Source organism: Miniopterus schreibersii (assembly GCF_964146895.1).
Source record: "Miniopterus schreibersii genome assembly, chromosome: 1".
NCBI classification, from domain to species: Eukaryota; Metazoa; Chordata; class Mammalia; order Chiroptera; family Miniopteridae; genus Miniopterus; species Miniopterus schreibersii.
Genome location: NC_138101.1, coordinates 112,547,649 through 112,568,662, shown reverse-complemented (window position 1 = coordinate 112,568,662; position 21,014 = coordinate 112,547,649). Strand labels below are relative to the sequence as shown.

General features: G+C 39.9%; 1 protein-coding gene across 8 annotated transcripts in view; it reads right to left on the bottom strand.

Moving 5' to 3' along the window:
- The window catches only part of PARD3 (par-3 family cell polarity regulator), a 725,159-nt gene that overhangs the window by 150,412 nt on the left and 553,733 nt on the right, over positions 1 to 21,014 (bottom strand). For all 8 annotated transcript variants that reach the window (XM_081128409.1, XM_081128408.1, XM_081128401.1 and 5 more), the window contains one exon: positions 16,913 to 17,155. In XM_081128409.1, coding sequence (XP_080984535.1) covers positions 16,913 to 17,155 — 243 coding nt within the window. Of the gene's footprint in view, positions 1 to 16,912; positions 17,156 to 21,014 lie in introns of those variants that run through there.

Sequence of the window (21,014 nt, the reverse complement as noted above, 5' to 3'; positions counted from 1 at the left end):
AATGGATATTGTATCCTGCCAAATGCCTTTTCTGCATCTATTGATATGATCATGTGATTTTTATCTTTTATTTTGTTAATGTGCTGTATCACATTGATTGATTTATGTATGCTGAACCATCTTTTCATCCCTGGCATGAACCCCACTCAATCATGATGTATTATCCTTTCAATGTACTGTTGTATTCAATTTGCTAGTACTTTAAGATTTTTGCATCTGTATTTATCCTACATAGTGGCCTATCGTTTTTTTTGTTTTGCATTGTCCTTGCCAGGTTTTAGTATCAGGGTAATGTAGGCCTCATAAAACGAGTTAGGAAGTATTGCCTCTTCTTCAATTTTTTGGAAAAGACTGAGATGGATAGGTATTAAATCTTCTTTTAATGTTTGGTACAATTCACCAGTGAACAGAATTGAGAGCCAGAAATAAACCCACACGTATATGGGCAACTAATTTTTTTTTAAATAAGGTGGGTTCTTTGTTGTTTTTTTTAATATATATTTATTGATTTTTAGAGAGAGAGGAAGGGAGAGGGATAGAAAGAAATATCAATGAGAGAGAAATTGCCTCCTGCACACCCCCTACTGGGGATCAAGCCTGCAACCCAGGCATGTGCCCTGACCTCTTGGTTCATGGGTCGACACTCAAACACTGAGCCACACTAGTCGGGATGGGCAACTAATTTTTGACAAAGGAGCCAAAACACATAACAGAGAAAGGAAAGCCTCTTCAATAAACAATGTTGTGAAAACTGAAAAACCACATACAAAAGAATAAAACTAGACTACTATCTGACACCATACACAAAAATTAACTCAAAATGGATTAAAGACTTGAATATAAGACCTGAAACAATAAAATATATAAAAGAAAACATAGGCACTAAACTTATGGACATTGGCCTCAGAGGGTTTTTGTGAAGTTGACCCCAAAAAGGTAACAGAAGTAAAAGAAAAATAAGTGAATGGGACTACATCAAACGAAAAAGCTTCTGCACAACAAAAGAAACATCAACAAAACAAAAAAGCAGCACTGGCTGGTATGGCTCAGTTGGTTGGAGCATTGTCCCATGCACTGAAAAGTCGTGGGTTGGATTCCAAGTCAGGGCGCATAGCCAGGTTGTAGGTTTGATTCCCAGTGTGGGCATGTTTAGGAGGCAACCAATTGATGTTTTTTTCTTTCTCTCTCTAAAATCAAGGGAAGCACATCCTTTGTGAGGATTACAAAACAAGCAACCAACTGAATAGGAAAATATATTTTAAAACAATACCTCTTATAAGGGGCTAATATCCAGAATATATAAAGAACTAATATAACTCAACAACAAAAAATCCCAAACAATCAATTTAAAAAATGGAGAGAGGATCTGAATAAACACTTTTCCAAGGAAGACATATAGACAGACAGCAAATAAATGAAAAGATGCTTAACATCACTAGTTCTAAGGGAAATGCTAGTCAAAACTTAAATAAGATACCACCTAACACCTGTTACAATGGCTATTATCAATAAAACAAGAAATAAGTAATGGGGAGGATGTGGAGAAAAGGGAACCCTAACACACTGCTGGCAGGAATGTAAAGTAGTGCAGCCACTATGGAAAACAGTGCAGAAGTTCCTCACAAAAATCAGAAATAGAGAGAGCATATGACCCAGCAACCCTTCTTCTGGATATCTAAACAGAAAATTTGAAAACACATTCATAAAGATAATATGTATCCCTATGTTCATTGCAGCATTATTCACAATACTCAAAGCATGACAACAACCTAAGTGTCCTTTGATGGATGACTGGGTAAAGTGTGGTACATACATACAATGGAATACTACTCAGCCAAAAAAGATGAAATACTGACGTTTGTGACAACATGAATGGGTCTTGAGAGTATCATGCTGAGTGAAATAAGTCAGAAAAAGACAAGAACGTAATGATTTCATTCATGCAGGATATAAAACAAAAAGCAACAAATGAACAAACTCACAGACACAGACAACAGAATGGTGGTTACCAGGGGGTGAGGATAGGGGGAAGAAGGTAAAGGGTGTCAAATATATGGTGGGAGACACAATCGAGTAGACAGATGCTGTGTTATAAAGTTGTACACCAGAAATTTATATGTTATATAATATCATTAACCAATGTTACCCCAATATATTTAATTTTTTAAAAGGCCAATAGTCCTGCCTGCCTGCCCTACCCAGAGATAATGATATAAATAGAAATGTCTACATTTTAGACAAGGTTTGAGAAGTTTAAGCCTCCCTATCTCCATGGAGCATTACAAACGTGGAATCAGCAAGATTCCATGAAAGTAGAACATGAAGAACTTCAAAGAATTCCATGAAAGTACAAAATAGAGACTTTCAAATTGTCAAAATTGTCAAAGGACAGATGGAAATTGATTGAGATCACATTTTTACACCACTGTCCCCCTACTCACTCCCAGATAAGTCATTTGCAGCACTTTTATTCCAAGTGTTCATACTGTAGAGGCAACATGGAATGTGTTCTACTAAGCTCAGTAAGTGCTAATTTAAAGAGAAACTGTTAATGATATGATGTGATTTGTGGAGAATACTTAGAGATCAAGCTATTTTAATGACTGAAGAGGTATCGGCAGAATTGCATCCCCAAACTTTTAAGTATAAGGAATAAAACCTATTTTTATTTGTTTCTATTTCATTCCTTGCTTATTTCTGCATCCAGGTGAGGGTGCTGTGCTTTACTGAGAGCAAATGCCCATTTCCTAACCAACAATAGCAACATCAAACACCTTAATAGTGCTTACTGCAGACAAGGTGCCATGCTAAATGCCTTCTGTGTACTAGCAGACTCAGTCCTCCCTAAGCTCATGAGGTCAGTACCATTATCATCTCCATTTTGCAGTTGAAGAAAATAAAGCATAGAGTTCACACAGCTGATGGTGGAAAAGCCCAGAATCAAGTTCAGGCAGTGTGACGCCACAGTTTATGCTCTTGTACATCAGTTAGCTGCCTCCTACTTCAGAGCAGAATTGTTGCTAGCGGGAGGAGATGCCTGCAGACAGTAGTACATCAGAGTTAAGGATCTATGCTAGCAAACATTTTTAAGTAAAAGCTAAACAAAATGAAAGGAAGAAGAGCTAATTGCGCAATAGTGGAGAATTTCGCCCATTACTTAATTTTACAAAATACTGTGGAAAAGTTTTGACCAGAGCATAGTTCTCCAATATGTAGACAATTTTTGATTTAAAAACGATGATTCCCTTGGAGCTCCTGTGTGCATGATTCACTGCACTCAGATTGGTATTGGCTGCATGACACAGAAAGCTGATGGAGGGTGAATTAAAAAGTAAGGGGCTTGTCCAGCAGGCATGGCTCAGTGATTGAGCATCTACCTAGGATCCAGGAGATCATGGTTTGATTCTGGTCAGGGCACATGACCAGGTTGCGGGCTCCATCCCCAGTAGGGGGCCAATGACTCATCACTGATGTTTCTATCTCTCTCTCTCTTTCTCTCTCCCTCTCCCTTCCTTTCTCTGAAATCAATAAAAACATTAACAAATAAATAAAAAGTAAAGGGCTCATGTCTGGACAGTGTGGCTCAGTTGGCTGAGCGTCGTCCCATGCACCATCAGGTCGCTGGTTCAATTCCCAGTCAGGACACCTGCCCAGGTTGCAGGTTTAATCCCCAGTTGGGGGCGTGCAGGAGGCAGCCAATTGATGTTTCTCTCATTGATGTTTCTGTCTCTCTCTCCCTCTTCCCTCTTCTCTCTGAAATCAATAAAAACATACTTTTAAAAAAATAAGGGGCTCAGTTCCACAAATAATGAGGAATAGGGGCTAGGCAGGCCAGGACTGGAATAGCTGCTCAAGGGACCAGGCTGTTTCTCTCTCGCTCCACGTGGCCCTCATCCTCAGGGTTGTTAGATGAACCCCACCTTGGAGCACCCATCAAAGTTCCAGGAAGGGAGCAGGAAAAATGGCAAAGAAAAAAAGCTGAGTCAGATCCACTTTAATCAGAAAAAAAACTAGCTTTGTCGAAAGTCCCATCCTGGACCCATTTCTTTTTTTTTTTTTTTAAATATATCTTTATTGATTTCAGAAAGAGGAAAGGAGAGGGAGAGAGAGAGATAGAAACATCAATGATGAGAGAGTCATTGATCGAGCCCACAACCTGGGCATGCGCCCTGACCGGGAATCGAACCCCAATCGCTGGATCCCAGGTCGACGCTCAGCCGCTGAGCCACTCCCGGCCGGGCCTGGACCCATTTCTTACTCATTAGTCACGTGGTCACCTTTTACTATAGGGGAGCCTCAGATATTGAAAATTTTAGCTGGGCATATTGCCAGCTTGAACAAAATTAGAGTTCTATTAAGTAAGGAAGAAGAGACAACAGGTATTAGGTAGGCAACTAGAAGCATCTTCCACAGTGGAGGAGAAAGGTGGGAACACAGAGAGCACTGTTATCAGACTCTGTTTTCGCCAGCTGAAGATACAACCACCAAATAGGAAATGGACTTTTGCCAAAGAAATATAGAATTATGCATTATTTACAATAGCTAAATATTTGAAGATTCTGGTTATAAGTAAGATAAAGAAGAAGTACACCAACATTTTTATGAGTCTGAGCCTTGTTATTTAGATACAACAGAAGAGCAGGATGAGCTTCTCTTGGAAAAATCAAAATGTTATCAAGGGAATGAATAAATACCAGTGACAAAGAAACTGTGAACAAAGCATACAGTCAGGTAATAATAGTTCATGAGTCAATCAGATTAAAAAAGCATGGAAATATTTCTAGACATAGTATGAAGCTATCCTATAAAAATCATTTTATAAATAATATATGAAATCAAGAAAGTGTCCTATTTCAACAGTAAATTTGGAGCATTTAATATATTATCCCTGGCTATTTCCATGTGGGGCTACCAGATCCATATTTCTGACTATAAGATCCACCAAAATAACTAAGCAATAAAATTCAGAATACTGCCCGGCCGGACGTGGCTCAGCGGTTAAGCGTCGACCTAGGATCCAGGATATCAGGGTTTCATTTCCGGTCAGGGCACATGCCCGGGTTGCGGGCTGCAGCTGATCAATGACTCTCTCATCATTTATGTTTCTATCTCTCTCTCTCCCTCTCCTTTCCTCTCCCTGAAATCAATAAAGATATATTTAAAAAAAATAAAATTCATAATACTGCTTTCTCGCTGAACAAGGAAAATCCCAGAACAAATGCAGGCTATGCTTCAGATTGTCAACTGACTGCCTATACTCCCATGAAATCCAAAAATTTGAATAATAAAGTTCATCGGACACTAAATGCGAATTTGGGTGCAATTTAGTGAGTTGACAGGAATTTCTTTATCATGTACATTCTTCAAACAGGATATACTCTCTGAGGAACACCAAGTTTTATGTTTCCCTTTGCATGATTATTCTTTAAAGAGTTAACAGAAGCATTCTAGATCATCTTATAAGTGTGTTATTTCACTGTCTGAATTTGAGTGTACAAATATGAAGGCACCAAGAAATACTACTTTCACTGTCTATTCACTTCTATGTTTATTAATGAAAATAAAAGCAAGCTGGACTTACTGCATAAATGATGCATTAATGAGGCATATACAGGCCAAGATCACCACATACAGACCTGCAAAAGAACTGCAGAGACCTGAGAAAAGTAGAGGGTGAACTGAGTCAGGCCCTGGCTTGTGGATTCAGGCAAACAATATCAAAGGAACCTGCCACACAGCAGCCACCATATCCATGATTTGTGCAAGAGTTTAGATTAAAAAAACACACACATTATTGATCACATTAAATTAATGTTGTTCATTTGAATGTAATGGTTTTTCTGCTTTGTTTGTATTTAATTTGTAAAGATGTTTGGTTTTATAGGTGTATAATGGCTGTAAACAGAAAGAGTTTAGCCCTATTTTATTTTTATACATTTAAGTAACATAATCAAAACAATTTAATTCAATACTGTAGTAATAAGAGACTGTCTTTCCTTTTAAAAGAGTCTCTACACTACTCGAGTGTAAGAAACACTTTTCTATAGTTTTCCCTATGACAGAAAGAGACAACAGAGGTGATGCCATTATTTCTAAGTAAGATTCATAATCAGTTCCCAGTAAGTGACGGTGTGCCAAATCCCAACTTTCTGGATTAGTAACATCACCGTTTAACGGGTATCTTACTCTCGGCAAAAGCAAACAAACAAAAAAACCCAAACGTACATGTCTCTGAGGCCTTTTCTTAAAAAAATATATATATATGCCCGGCCAGTGTGGCTTAGTGGGTTAGCATCGACCTAGGATCCAAGAGATCACGGTTTGATTCCTGGCATGGGCACATGCCTGGGTTGCAGGCTCCATCTCCAGCGGGGGCGTGCAGGAGGCAGCTGATCAATGTTTCTCCCTCAAATCAATGTTTCTATCTCTCCCTCTCCCTTCTTCTCTCTCTGAAAATCAATAAAATATATATATTTTTAAATAAAACTTTATTGATTTCAGAGAGAGGAAAGGAGAGGGAAAGGGAGAGACAGAAACATCAATGATGAGAGAGTCATTGATTGAGGCCACAGCCCAGGCATGTGCCCGGAACTGGAATCAAACCCCAATCGCCTGGATCCCAGGTTGACGCTCAACCGCTGAGCCACACCCGGCTGGGCAACAAAAAATATACTTAGGGTCAGAAGGAAGATGGCGGCCCTGTGAGAAGCAGCAGCGCCCGGGCTCCCAGCCATGGACTCGATTTACTCCTAAAATCCTACGTAACCAGCTTAAAAAAACCAGAGAAACACACCTGAGTGGACAGAGTGCAAGTGGGGAGCATTGAAGACACATCACGGAGTCCGGTAAGAGAGGGGGGCGCAGGAAGGGGGAGTCCCCCTGAAGCCTGTGCTGGGCCCCGAGCCCCGAGGCTTGGAGGCTGCAAAGCTCCCTCCCCTCGGGAGTGCAGATGGCATCCAAAAGCGGGGATCCCACACCCGGAGCAATGAGAGGGGAAGGAGCGCACAGGGCAGAGGGACCCAGGGAAGCGGTGAGTCCGCAAGGAAACAAAGCCTCTAATGGCGGCTGCGACCAGCTTCTAGTGCTCCGGCGTCTAGTGCTCCCAGTGCCAACCATAGCGAAGCCTGTCCCAAGGTGTGTGGCACCCGAGTGGTAAGGGACCAGAGGACTGCGCTGAGCAGCCGCACACGGGGACCCTCTCCCTCCCTGTGGGGCAGCGTGTTGAGCCCCAGAAAGCACTGAATCTGTGTGGCGTGGGGGAGGGGAGGAGCCCTCCCCGCCCTGAGCTCCTGGTGCCCAGAGGCTGGGATCTGTTACCAGCCCTGAGGGGCACCATGGTGGCGCGTGAAGCCGCTCCAGCTTTGCTCAGACCAGCAGTGTGCGGAGCTGCATGGAGCTGACTTTAGGTCCCCTCTCGCTGGGTGCCTTGGTATGCAGGCAGCAGGACCTTGCAGGGCTGACTTTCTGACTGTGTGTTGCTTTGTGCGTTTGGAAGTTTGATTGCGGAAGTGGTTCCCACCTTCCCATCCTGCACTGCACAGACAGACCACCTGAGGCTGGGGTTGGGGTCTGCACTGAGTATAGGGTCTGAGGGGCAGGCCTGGTGCGACCAGCCAACCAGAGCTGAGCTGGGAGGGGCGGAGCCGGCCGGCCTCTCCTGCAGCCAAGAGCATTGCCCCCAACAGGAAAGGGGCGGGTCCCGCTCAATGAGGCCCCAGACACACCCGCAGGGCACAGTCCTGAGGGGGAAGGGAGAGCAGCTCACAGGAGGGCAATACAGGAATAAGACTCTCAGGGAATGTTGTTTGGGAACTGGAGGAAATGCTGAAAACCCCTGCTGGGGGCTGGACATGTAAAGGGCTCACCAGAATGTGTTTTCAATTGAACCCTCTGAGCCCAGGCTGCGAAACGGCTCATACAGAAAAGGCAACAGGCTGAAATCAATCTGAATCTGCAGCAGGACAGAGCCTGGGGAACTAGAATCAGAGGACAGGGTAGGGACTGAGGAGCTGGCGGTGGAGCAGAGACTAACCCCCGCAGAGTGCCTGACAGCAACACTTCTAAGGAGAGTAACACCCTGGGATACACTAGCCACCCTGCACCCTAGAAACTCTACAGAAGACTCTGGAGTAAGACCAGGCAACTACAAGGTTGCAAAATAGCTGACAAGAAGAGGTGGTCCACGGAGAGCCTCAGATCAACCATCTACCTAAGGACACCAGAGCCAAACCTAGACGGCTCCTCACACTGGCTGATACACAAGGAGCTCCCAGGAGAACAGAAATCAGCACACAAAACAGTGACCCTCAGACAACATAAGTTGCCCAGAAGAAACTCACCTGATTGACTACTTTTTTTTCTTCGTTTGTTTGGTTTGGTTTTGGGTTTTTTAGTTTTTTTGTTTTTTGTTTGTGGGTTTATTTTTTCTCTTTTTTCCTTAGGAAGAAGAGAAAGGGGACAAAATTTGTTTCTTCTTCTTTTTTAAATTTTATAATTAAAAAAAAAATTTTTTTTTAACATTTTTTTAACTAAATTTTCCCCCCCTCTTTTTTATAAAAGAATTTTGTCTTGCTTAGCTTGTTTTTAGTTTTATTTTGGTTATCTGCTTTGTTTTGTTTTATCCTTGCTTTTATCAAGACTTTCTTGATATCCCCGCTTAACAACTGAAACTTTATCATTATAACCAAGTTTACTGCTTTCCTCTATAGTTTCCCCCAAATCTCTTAACAGACGCCCTCCCTGTCTGGGCTTTATCTCTCTCCCCTCTCAATCCATTGGCATAACTTTTTTTCCTTTTTCTTTTTCTTTTCTACTTTTCTTTCATTCTTTCGTTATCCTCCCTTCTGTCTTCTTGCCTTTTTGTTCAATTGTTAGTTTCTCTTGTTCTCTTTATTGTATTTTTGTTTTCTCATTTTCAACTACTATCCTATTCCAATTCTCTCCCTTAATTTTTGGCTGGCCTTTCTTTCAGAATCTTTTCTCTGCTTCTGTTATCTCCCAGTAGCTTCTCTATTTTTTACATTTTAGTTTATTATTGTTTTGTAAATTTTCACCAGTATTAACAACATCTCTCTCTCTCTCTAAGCATTACTTTTCTTTCTCTCTTTTTTTTTTTTAAGCATTTTTTTTCGTGTGTGTGTGTGTGTTCTCCCTTCACTCTCCCAGTTCTATTTTCATATGGGTTGTTTTCATTGTGACTGTCAAGATGTTTTGTAAGATACCTCTTGTTTCCTGGAAGTTTAGTTGTGTATTGTCCTGCCTTGCCAGCACCCGGACAACAGCTTACACGTCGAGGCTGGGGCTGAGACACAGTTAGCCAACCTGAGAGGAGGGTCCTCCCAAGGACTGATCAACGACAATATAGACCCAACCACAACAGGAGAACATAAAGGAACCACAAAAGGAACACCGACAAGAGGGACACACATAGAGCAAAGAGCTCAGAAGTATAAGGAAAACACACCTCTAGGCTCCACTGGACCCACAAGACAAAATCCAATCCCACAATACTGGGAGACCGCAAATATATCTAATATACAGATAAAAACACTACAACCTACCAAAATGGGGAGACAAAGAAACAACCCCCAAATTAAAAAAAGGAAACATCGCCAGAAAAAGACTTTGATGAGATGGAGTTAAGCAAGTTATCAGAAATGGAGTTCAGAGTATGGATGATGAAGATGTTCAAGGAACTTGAGAAGACTATAGATGATAAGATAGAGAGCCTTAGTGAAAACATGAAAAAAGAGATACATACCATAAATGAAACTTAGAGATAAAGAATGCTGTATCTGATATCAAGAATGCACTGGAAGGATTTAAGGCAGGCTCAGTGAAGCAGAGGATAGAATAAGTGACTTAGAAGACAAGGTAAAACAAATCACACAATCAGAGCAACAAAAAGAAAAAACAGTTAAAAAGCATGAGGACAGCCTAAGGGAGCTTTGGGACAACAAGAGAAATAACATTCCCATTATAGGAGTGCCAGAGGGGGAGGAAAGAGAGCAGAGACAGGGAACTTGGTGGAGGATATAATGATAGAAAACTTCCCTAGGCTGGCGAAGGAGAAAGCCACACAAGTTCAAGAAGCACAGAGGGTTTCAAACAAGAGGGACCCAAAGAGACCCACTCCAAGAAACATCATAATTAAAATGGCAAATGTCAAGGACAAAGAGAAAATATTAAGGGCTGCAAGAGAGAGACAAGCAGTGACCTAGAAGGGAACTCCCATAAGGCTGACAGCTGAATTCATAACAGAGACTCTTCAGGCCAGAAGGAAGTGGCATGAAGTTCTACAACTAATGAAAAGCAAGAACATGCAACCAAGATTGCTTTATCCAGCAAGGCTATCATTTAAAATTGAAGGTGAAATAAAAAGCTTCCCAGACAAAAAAAGGCTAAAGGAGTTCATTTCCACTAAACCAGCATTGCAAGAAATGCTAAAAGGACTGCTTTAAGAAAAAGAAGGAATAGTGAGAGAAAGGTACATCAGCATAAAGGGGAAAAATGGCATTAAATAAACTGATATCAATAGTAACCGTAAATGAAAATGGAATAAATGGTCCAATCAAAAGACAAAGGGTAGCTGAATGGATAAGAAAACAGGACCCAAATATATGCTGTCTACAAGAGACCCACGTGAGAGCAAAAGACTCACAAAGGCTAAAAATGAAGGGATTGAGTAAAATATTCCATGCAAATGGAAAGGAAAAGAAAGCTGGAGTAGCAATTCTTATTTCTGACAAAAAAGACTTCAAAATAAAGACCGTAACAAGAGACAAAGATGGTCACTACATATTACTAAAGGGATCAATCCAACAGGAGGAAATAACCCTTATAAACATTTATGCACCCAATACAGGAGCACCTAAATATTATAAAAAATTTCTTGGGGGACTTTAAAGGGGAGATTGACAGCAACACAATCATAGTGGGTGACTTTAACAAACCACTGACAGCATTGGACAGATCATCAAGACAAAAAATCAACAGGGAAAAGCAGACCTTAAATGAATCACTACACCTATTGGATTTCATTGATATTTACAGAACATTTCACTCCAAAGCAGCAGAATACACATTCTTCTCAAGTGCACATGGAACATTCTCAAAAATAGACCACATGTTAGGGCACAAGAAAAGTCTCTAACAATATAAGAAGACGGAAATCATATCAAGCATCTTCTCAAATCACAATGCCATGAAACTGGAAATCAACCACTATAAAAAAACTCAAAAATATTCAAACACATGGAGGCTAAATAGCATGTTTTTAAACAATGAATGGGTTACCAATGAGATCAAGGAAGAAAAAAAACACTTCCTGCAAAGTAACGAAAATGAACAGACAACAACCCCAAATCAGTGGGACACGGCGAAAGCAGTCCTGAGAGGAAAATTCATAGCATTACAGGCCTATCTCAAGAAACAAGAAAAAAATGTAATGAACCATCTAACACAACAACCAAAAGTACTAGAACGAGAAAAGCAAGAGAAGCCCTGACGAAGTAGAAGGAAGGAAATAATAAAAATCAGAGCAGAGATTAATGACATAGAGACTAAAAAAACAATACAAAAAAATCAATGAAACCAAGAGCTGGTTCTTTGAAAAGGTAAATAAGATTGATGCACCTTTAGCCAGACTCACTAAGAAACAAAGAGAGAGGACCCAAATAAATAAAATCAGAAATGAAAGAGGCGATATAACAACTGACCCAACAGAAATACAAAGGATTGTAAGAAAATATTATGAGCAACTATATGCCAACAAATTAGACAACATGGGGGAAATGGGCAAATTCCTAGAGGCATACAACCTTCCAAAGCTGAATCAAGAAGAGGCAGAAAACCTGAATAGGCCAATAACAACTAATGAAATTGAAGCAGTAATCAAAAAGCTTCTAGCAAACAAAAGTCCTGGACCAGATGGATTTACAGGCAAGTTCTACCAAACATTCAAAGAAGAATTAACACCTATTCGATTCAAACTATTCCAGAAAATTCAAAGGAGGGAAAACTCCCCAACTCTTTTTATGAGGCCAGCATCATCCTAATTCCAAAAGCAGATAAAGACAGTACAAAGAAAGAAAATTACAGGACAATATCCCTGATAAACATAGATGCTAAAATCCACACTAAAATACTAGCAAACTGGATCCAGCAATACATTAAAAAGATCATACATCATGATCAAGTGGAATTTATTCCGGGGATGCAAGGCTGGTACAACATCCGCAAATCAATAAATGTGATATATCACATAAACAAAATGAAGGCCAAAAATCATATGATCATATTGATAGACACAGAAAAAGCATTCAACAAAATCCAGCATCCATTTCTGATAAAAACTCTCAGCAAAGTGGGAATAGAGGAATCATACCTCAACAAAATAAAGGCCATATATAACAGATCTACAGCCAACATTATACTCAATGGGCAAAAACTAAAACCATTTCCATTAAAAACAGGAACAAGACAGGGATGTATACTTTCACTACTCTTATTCAACATAGTAGCAGAAGTCCTCGCTATAGCCATCAGACAGGAAGAAAACATAAAAGGTATCCAAATTGGAAAGGAGCAAGTAAAACTGTCATTATTTGCAGATGACATGATATTGTACATAGAAAACCCTAAAGACTCCATCAAAGTACCACTAGATTTGATAAACGAATTTGGCAAGGTAGCTGGATAGAAAATCAACATCCGGAAATCAATGGCATTCTTATACACCAACAATGAACTTTCAGAGAAAAACTGAAAAATCAATACCATTTACCATTGCAACTAAAAAAGCAAGATACCTAGGAATAAACTTAACCAAGGATGTAAAAGACCTGTACTTGGAAAACTATGTGACAATGAAAAAAGAAATAGAGGAAGATTTAAACAAGTGGAAGAATACACCATGCTCATGGATTTGAAGAATTAATATCATTAAAATGTCCATACCACCCAAAGCAATTTATAAATTCAATGCAATTTCAATGAAAATACCAACAGCATATTTCACAGACCTAGAACAAACATTTCGAAAATTTACATGGAACCAAAAAAGACCCCCAATAGCTGCAGCCATCTTGAGAAAAAAGAACAGAGTGGGAGGGATCACATTATCAGACTTCAAACTGTATTACAAAGCCACTGTAATCAAAACGGCCTGGTATTGGTACAACAACAGGCATATAGATCAATGGAACAGAACAGAGACCCCGGAAATATACCCACGCCATTATGGTCAGTTAATATTTGACAAAGGAGGCAAGAGTATCCAATGGAGTAAAGACAGTCTCTTCAATAAGTGGTGCTGGGGAAATTGGACAGATACATGCAAAAAATGAAACTAAACCACCAACTTTCACCATACAAAAAAATAAACTCAAAATGGATAAAAGACTTAAATATAAGTCATGAAACCATAAAAATCCTGGAAGAAAACATAGGCAGTAAAGTCACAGACATCCCACGTAGTGGAACTTTCAATGATACATCTCCTATGGCAAGATAAACAAAGGAAAAAATAAACATATGGGACTTCATCAAACTAAAAAGCTTCTGCACAGCAAAGAAATTAGCCTCAAAATACAAAGGAACCCCACGGTCTGGGAAAACATATTTGCCAAGGATGTATCTGATAAGGGGCTAATTTCCAAAGTGTACAAAGAACTCATAGTACTCAGCAAGAGGAAGACAAACAACCCAATTAAGAAATGGACAAAGGACTTGAATAGACACTTCTCCAAAGAGGACATACGGATGGCCAAGAGACACATGAGAAAATGCTCAACGTTGTTAATCATCAGAGAGATGCACATTAAAACCACAATGAGGTATCACTTCACATCTGTCAGAATGGCCACCATCAACAAATCAGCAAAGGCTGATTTGTGCTGGCGAGGGTGTGGAGAAAGGGGAATCCCTGGTACACTGCTGGTGGGAATGCAGACTGGTGCAACTAGTATGGAAAACAGTATGGAGGTTCCTCAAAAAATTAGAAATGGAGCTGCCTTTTGACTCAGTTATCCCACTCCTAGGAATGTATCCTAAGAATTCTGAAACATTAATCAGGAAGAATATATGTACCCCGATGTTCATAGCAGCACAGTTTACAATAGCTAAGATCTGGAAACAGCCCAAGTGCCCATCAGTAGATGAGTGGATGAAAAAGCTGTGGGACATTTACACCATGGAATACTATACAGCTATAAAGAATCTTGTGCCCTTTGTGACAGTATGGATGGACCTGGAGAATATTATGCTAAGTGAAATAATACAGGCAGAGAAAGACAAACATCACATGATCTCGCTTATAAGTGGAATCTAAAGAACTTAATAAACTGAGGAAGAGAATAGATTCAATGACATGGAAGCATAGATGAGACTGAGGAATGTCATAGGGATGGAGGAGGGAGGGTGGGTGGAGGGGGAGGGAGTAACCAAGGAATTTATATGCATATATGCACAACCCAAGGACAGGGACAATGGTGGGGAGAGGGATTGGGGAGGGGGAAGGGATGGGGTGGGACGGGTCATTGGGGAGAAAAAGGGACATCTGTAATATTTTAAACAAAAATAAAATTAAAAAAATATATATATGTATATATATATATCTATCTATATTTTAAAAAACAAGGAGATACTATTAAAAAAATGTCTCTCCCTTGAGTTGTGTCTTAGAAATGCTGTTGGTTATTGTGGGGGTGGGGGGGTGGAGGTGGAAGACGGTATAGGGGAGTAAATAGTGATGGAAAAAATAAAATAAATTTTTTTTACAAAGAAGAGAAATGCTCTAGTCCAAATACTAGGCTGTGCCTGAGGCAGCTTCTGAACACTGCCGTGTCTATGATGCGGTTGTGAGGTCTTCCATGCTTGTTGCAACTTACTCCCATGGCTTTCCCCTGACAAAAGTCTCCTCTGGAATGTTTTGCTGAGTGTGCTTTTGATGGAAATTAGTGAGAAAGCTGAGTTTCAGGGTGAGGTCAACATGGTGCAGAGTCGAAATGCAAGTGTGGGTGCTGGAGCCCAGTAGTAGACAGGGTTCTAAGCAGGCAAGCCGTTTTGAAATTTTGCACAAACCTTCAGAAGAGATTTAGATTCTTGTAAGGTCCTAGGGTTTACACTGGGGTTTAAAGCAACCGTTTCTGGCCATCAGGATCTGGAAAGACCCCTCCTGGCTACCATCTCTCACATCAGGTGGGACTTCTGAGTTTTCAGAACAACTACTACAAGCATATCCACTACTTTTTAGACTTTCAAACTAGATGTGGAAGGTGCTAAAAATGATTAATGTTCTTATCAATGATTAATAACACATTAACTAATTTTCTTTTAGTTTTTCCAAAAGTTACTAACTGACAATGCCAGGGTTTCTGCTGACCTTTCTCCCAAGAAAACAACTTTCAATGGACATTCATGACCTTCAGATGCTATTTGACTTTCTACAAGCAGCAAAAGCCCAGAAAGAAGTTTTTTTAAGAAAATGTCACTGTCACTAATGATAACTTGGTCTTTGAATCCTGACACATCTGTGTTAGTTGATAAGTACTATGAACCTTCTAGGTGATCACACAAAAGGAAAATAAATAAACCATAAGCCTGCTATATTAACATATTAATCACTCATTACAGTAAACATCAGATTTTCACAAAACAATAAAGGAAACCTAAAACCCAACAAAAAGCAAAAAAAAGGGGAAACAACAGAACACATATCTGACCAGAGTTTTACCTTAAGATCTGCTTCTCCTTCGCTATTCTTTAAAATGCTTTCTCCTGGGTTTGCCCAAGGTTACCTTTTGCCTTTGCGAACCTCTATTAAAAATAGCTGGCAGTAAATAATTAAAACAGACTCCTTGCAAAATATAGCAGCCAAATAACACATGGGTGCTATAGATGATATAATTGTGGTACATCTCTGGTCTTACAGGAATATTTATTAGGAATACAAATTCTGAGGCTCCACTCCAGACCTACTGTATCAAAATCTGGGGGAGGGTTAATCAATCTGTATGTAAAGAAGTACTTCAGGTAATTCTGATGCATGCTAAAGCTTAAAAACTACTAGTTTTAAGTGAAACCTGTTCAAAGCTCAGCTTCCTGTTAGAGCAATGATGATATAAAGCCATTATAAGATATGACAGGATTAGCACATTATTTAAGACAATAACATACATATGCATATGTTTCAACAAAAAGAAATGAGTATTATTGTCTTTGTGAACTAAACTGTATATGATGTTTGAATATATAAATGGTATTTGAATATATAAATGAAGGGGTTGAAACGATCTGTGTTTAAACTGTTTTAGTTAAAATTTGAAATAAATATATAGCCATTAGCATACAGTCAGCATTGCACTACTTTGTGCTACACTGATACATAATCAGACCTATGTCTGTGGCTATTAACAGGCAAGCTGAAAACTGGCTATACTATACACTTCATTTACTAACTCTTTCATTATATAAAATCATGTGACCAAAAAAAAAAAATGGCCCTTCTGAATAAATCACAATTAGAATAAATGACGTCAGTCCCTATCTATTTAATTGCCACAACTCGAGGCTCTCCTAGTACTAAAGGGAAATATAGCTTAAGTAGCAGAGCTATAATTTCAAATTTGCTTTTTATTTGAGGTATAAACTAAAGGTTAGTTTTCTGGTCTAAAACCATTTTAAGAACAAGATGAAATATATTGGAATTATTAGAAAAGTTATCAAAACATCTGCTGCTCTTTCCATGAGGCTTCAACTTGTATAAACTCAATATTTCTAGATACAATGGTTTTTTTAAGATCATTAATAAAAGGCAGTCCTGGTTTAGGGACCGGTGAACAACATATTCCCTTGTCAAAAACTGTATCAAAACTGATTTGGAAGCAATATCCTGATTGCTCCAGGAGCCTACCTGTCTACTGGTGAAGGTTTGGAATTCCGCGACTTCTTTACTTGGGCGTACAAAGCATCCATCACATGTCCTTCTCTTGGGCTCTGGGGTCTGGCACTGAGAGCCATGGAACCCTCATAGGAAGAAATTCCCCCGTACATCAACTCATCATCACAACCAAACGTCCGATGAAAATCCTGAATTTCAGCATAGTCACGCTCCCGAGCTTGTCGCTCTCTAAATTCTCGAGTTTTGGCTTGAATCCTGTAAAATTAGAACAAAGTTGAAATAAGAGAAGCTATGTCTTCTCTAAGAACTTCACATAGAAACATTCATAAAAATATGTTGTAAAATTTATTTTATTTCATGTAGCTATAAGAAAATTGATGGTATAAACAATGTTATATTCATTTTAGACTATCAAGGTAATGTCATGGATGCTCAAAAATAATAATATCAGATATCTTTTGTTCATGTCAGTGCTGTATAGTAATGATTTACACCTTAATTTAAATTGTCACTTATTAAGTAGATTTAAAAATCCACAAGGGACAGTTTTAGGCATCTAATTGGATTTTCCTCATGAACTTTTTTAATGCAAAAAGTGATTCTTAAAAAGTTACTGCCCCCTCCAACTATATATGCATACACTTATGCATGGGTGCATAATGTATATCTTTCATTAAAAATATACCACAGACATTCAATATACTATGAAACTTAAACATGAATCCATATTATAATACTTTATTAAGAGCAAAAGATCAATAAAATTTGCCTGTTATAACTGAGAAACTGACCGTAAATAACGACTTTCACTTAAAATGTATTTAAAATTTCCTAAGATTTTATTAAGCTACTAGATATAAAGTTCACTTCAACTAAGACTATATTGATACAAGTCCTCTAAGTAAATCTTATTTAGCTAAAAATAAAATTTTGATGATTTTTGGTAATGTTTGATATAAACATTTTTGATGGTGTTTAGTAGGGAAAATACTTACAAATGTAAATGTCTATTTAAAAGTGGTCCTACTGACTAGTACTGAGGTCAGCAAGATGGCAGCACTCTAACAAGAAGCAGAGCACCCTTGCTTCTAGCCACAGACTGGATTTACAGTTAAAATACTGCATAGCCAGCTTGGAAAAACAAGAGAAATATAGCTGATGGACATATTTTGAGTAAGGAGCACTGAAGAAACACCGTCCAGTCTGGTGGGGGGGGGGGGCGTAGAAAGGGGGAGTTGCCCTAAAGCCAGTGCTCAGCTGTGATGCCCAAGGGTTAGAGGCTGCAAAGCTCCCTCCCCTTGGGAGTGTGGACAGGCATCCAAAAGCTGGGATCTCACACCCGGAGTGGTGGAGAAGGGAAGGAGAGCCCATGCGAGGCAGGCAGAGGGACCCAGGGGAACAGTGTGCCTGAGAGGAGGGGGCTGTGCCTTCCCAGTGAAACAAGGTGCCATTAGCACCTAATGGTGGCAGCACAGGCATGAGAGATTCATCACAGGCGCTGACCGCAGGAAAAACTTTGAATAGAAAGGGGCCAGAGGGCTGCACCCAGGAGCAACCTAAAGGGATCTTCTGCCTTCCTGTAAGGCATTGTGCAGACCCCAGAAAGCATCTGAACTGTGTGGTGAGGGGAAGGGGAAGAGAGTCCTCCCGCCACCAGCTGTCAGTGGGGTCAACTGGAGATTTTTGACCTGCTCTGAGGGGAGCCAGGATTGTGCACAGAGCTGCCCCAGCTTTACTGAGATCAGCTGTGCAGGAGACCTGCTTGAGTGCACTTTGTGACCCCTCCTGCTTGGATCCAAGGCACAAGGGAGCCAGATCCTTGCAAAGCAGGTTTTCTGCCTGTTTTTCACTTTATGTTTTTGATTACTGGTCAGCACCTCATGGCATCCACCTTCCTGGCTTACACTGGGAAGACAGGCCAGTGAAAGCTGGGATTTGTGTCTGTATTGTGGAGAGTTTGAACTGAGCACCCTGTCAGATCAGCTAACCAGATCTGGGAAAGGAGGGGCAGAGCATGCCTACATCTCCCACAGGGTAGGAGTACCACCCCCAACACGAAAGGGGCTGGTTCAGCTCACTGAAGCCCCAGATACCCCCCCACTGGGCACAGGTCTATGCAGGAAGGAAGAACAGCTCATAGGAGGCCATTACAAGAATAAGACTCTAAGGGACTATTGTTTGCAAGCCAGAGGAAAAGCTTAAAACCCCTTCTGGGGGCTGGGCAGGAAATGTGTGCAAGGGAGTCTCTTTTGATCACTCCCACTGAGCCTAGGCTGCTGAAACTGCCACACAGAAAAGAAAACAGACCTAACTCAATCTGGACCTGCAGTAGGCCATTTTATGGGGAACTAGAATTGGAGGACATGGTAGAAACTGAGAAGTTGGCTTTGAAGCAGAGATTAACGTCCCCACAGTAAGTGCCTGACTGCGAAATCTCTAAGTAACGAGCCCAATCAACACCTCAAACTATACTAGTTGGCCTGCACCCTAAAGACTCTCTTTGGAAGACCCTGGAGTAAGACCAGGCAACCACAAGGGGTAGGCAAAATAGCTGAAAGGTGGTGGTGGTCCACAGAGAGCCTCAGACCAACAAGCTACATAAGGACACTGGGAACCAAACCTAGACAGCTCCTTACATTGGCTGATACAAAAGTACCTCCCAGCAGATCAGAAATCAGCATATAAAACAGGACGCCTGAGACAACATAAGCTGTTCAGAAGAGCCTCACTTCGTTGATTTTTTTTTTTTAATTAAAAAAAATTTTGTAATTTTTAATTTGTTTTGTTTTGTCTTGCTTTGCTTGTTCTTTTGTTTTGTTTTGTTTTTATTGTTCTATTCTCAAGATTTTCTTAATATTCTCTGCTTTACTGCAGGGATATTATTATTATAATCATTAAGCTCATTGTTTTTCTCTATTTTTTCTTCCATATCTCTTACTGGCCTCTTTTCCTTCCCTTGCTTTACCTTTCTCTCTCTTCTTGTTCCATTGGCATAAATTTTTTTTCTTTTTCTTTCCCCTTTAATTCTCTGTCCTCTTTTTTTTTCTTTAACCACTTTCCTATTCCTACTCTCTACCCTTTTATTTTTGCTCGCCCTTCTTCCTTTCTCTGCCCCTCTTATCTCCCAGTAGCTTCTCTATTTTTTACCTTTTATTTTATTTACTTATTTATTTTTACTATTAGCAATAATATCCTTTTCTCTCTTTCTCTTTGTCCTTAGAATTTGAGTTCTCACTTTGCTTTCCTAATTCTACTTTCTCCTGGTTTGTTTTCATTGTGATTTTCAGGATATTTTGTAAGTTCCAATTTGTTTCCTGTCAGTTTGGTGGTGTTTTGTTTTGCCCTGTCAGCACCTGTACAACAGCTCACACAACGTGGTTGTGGCTGGACCTTGCAATTAGCCAGCTTGAGAGGAGAGTCCTCCCAGGAATGGGAGAACAACAATCTAGACCCAACCACAAAAGGAGAGCACAAAGAACCCATTAAAGGAAAACAACTAGAGCATATAGCTCAGAAGTGTAAGGAGAACCACACCTCTGGGTCCCACTGGACATTCACTATAAAAGCCCACCCCACAAGACTGGGAGAAAGCAAATATATCTAATATACATATACACAGAGACACTAAAATGGGGAGAAAAAGAACCCACAAACTAAAGAAAAGGAAAAATTGGTGGTAGAAAAAGACCTTGATGAGATGGAGGTGACCAAGTTATCAGAAAAAGAGCTCAGAGTAATGATTATAAAGATGCTTACGGAAATTAGTGAAAACCACAAGGCATTTAATGGGACCATTCAGGAACTTAATGGGAAATACAAAGAACATAGTGAAAACTACATCAGCATAAAAAAAAGACATAGATACTATGAATAAGAACCAGGCAGAAATAAGTAATACTATATCTGACATCAAGAATAGGCTAGAAGGAATTAAAATCAGGGTCAGTGAAGCAGAGGATCAAATAAGCGAATTAGAAGGTATGGTAGAAAAAACCACTCAGAGCAGCAAAAAGAAAGAATACGCAAAAAGCATGAGGATAGCTTAAGGGAACTCTGGGACAACATGAAACAAAACTATCCACATCATAGGGGTACCAGAGGGGGAGGAAAGTAA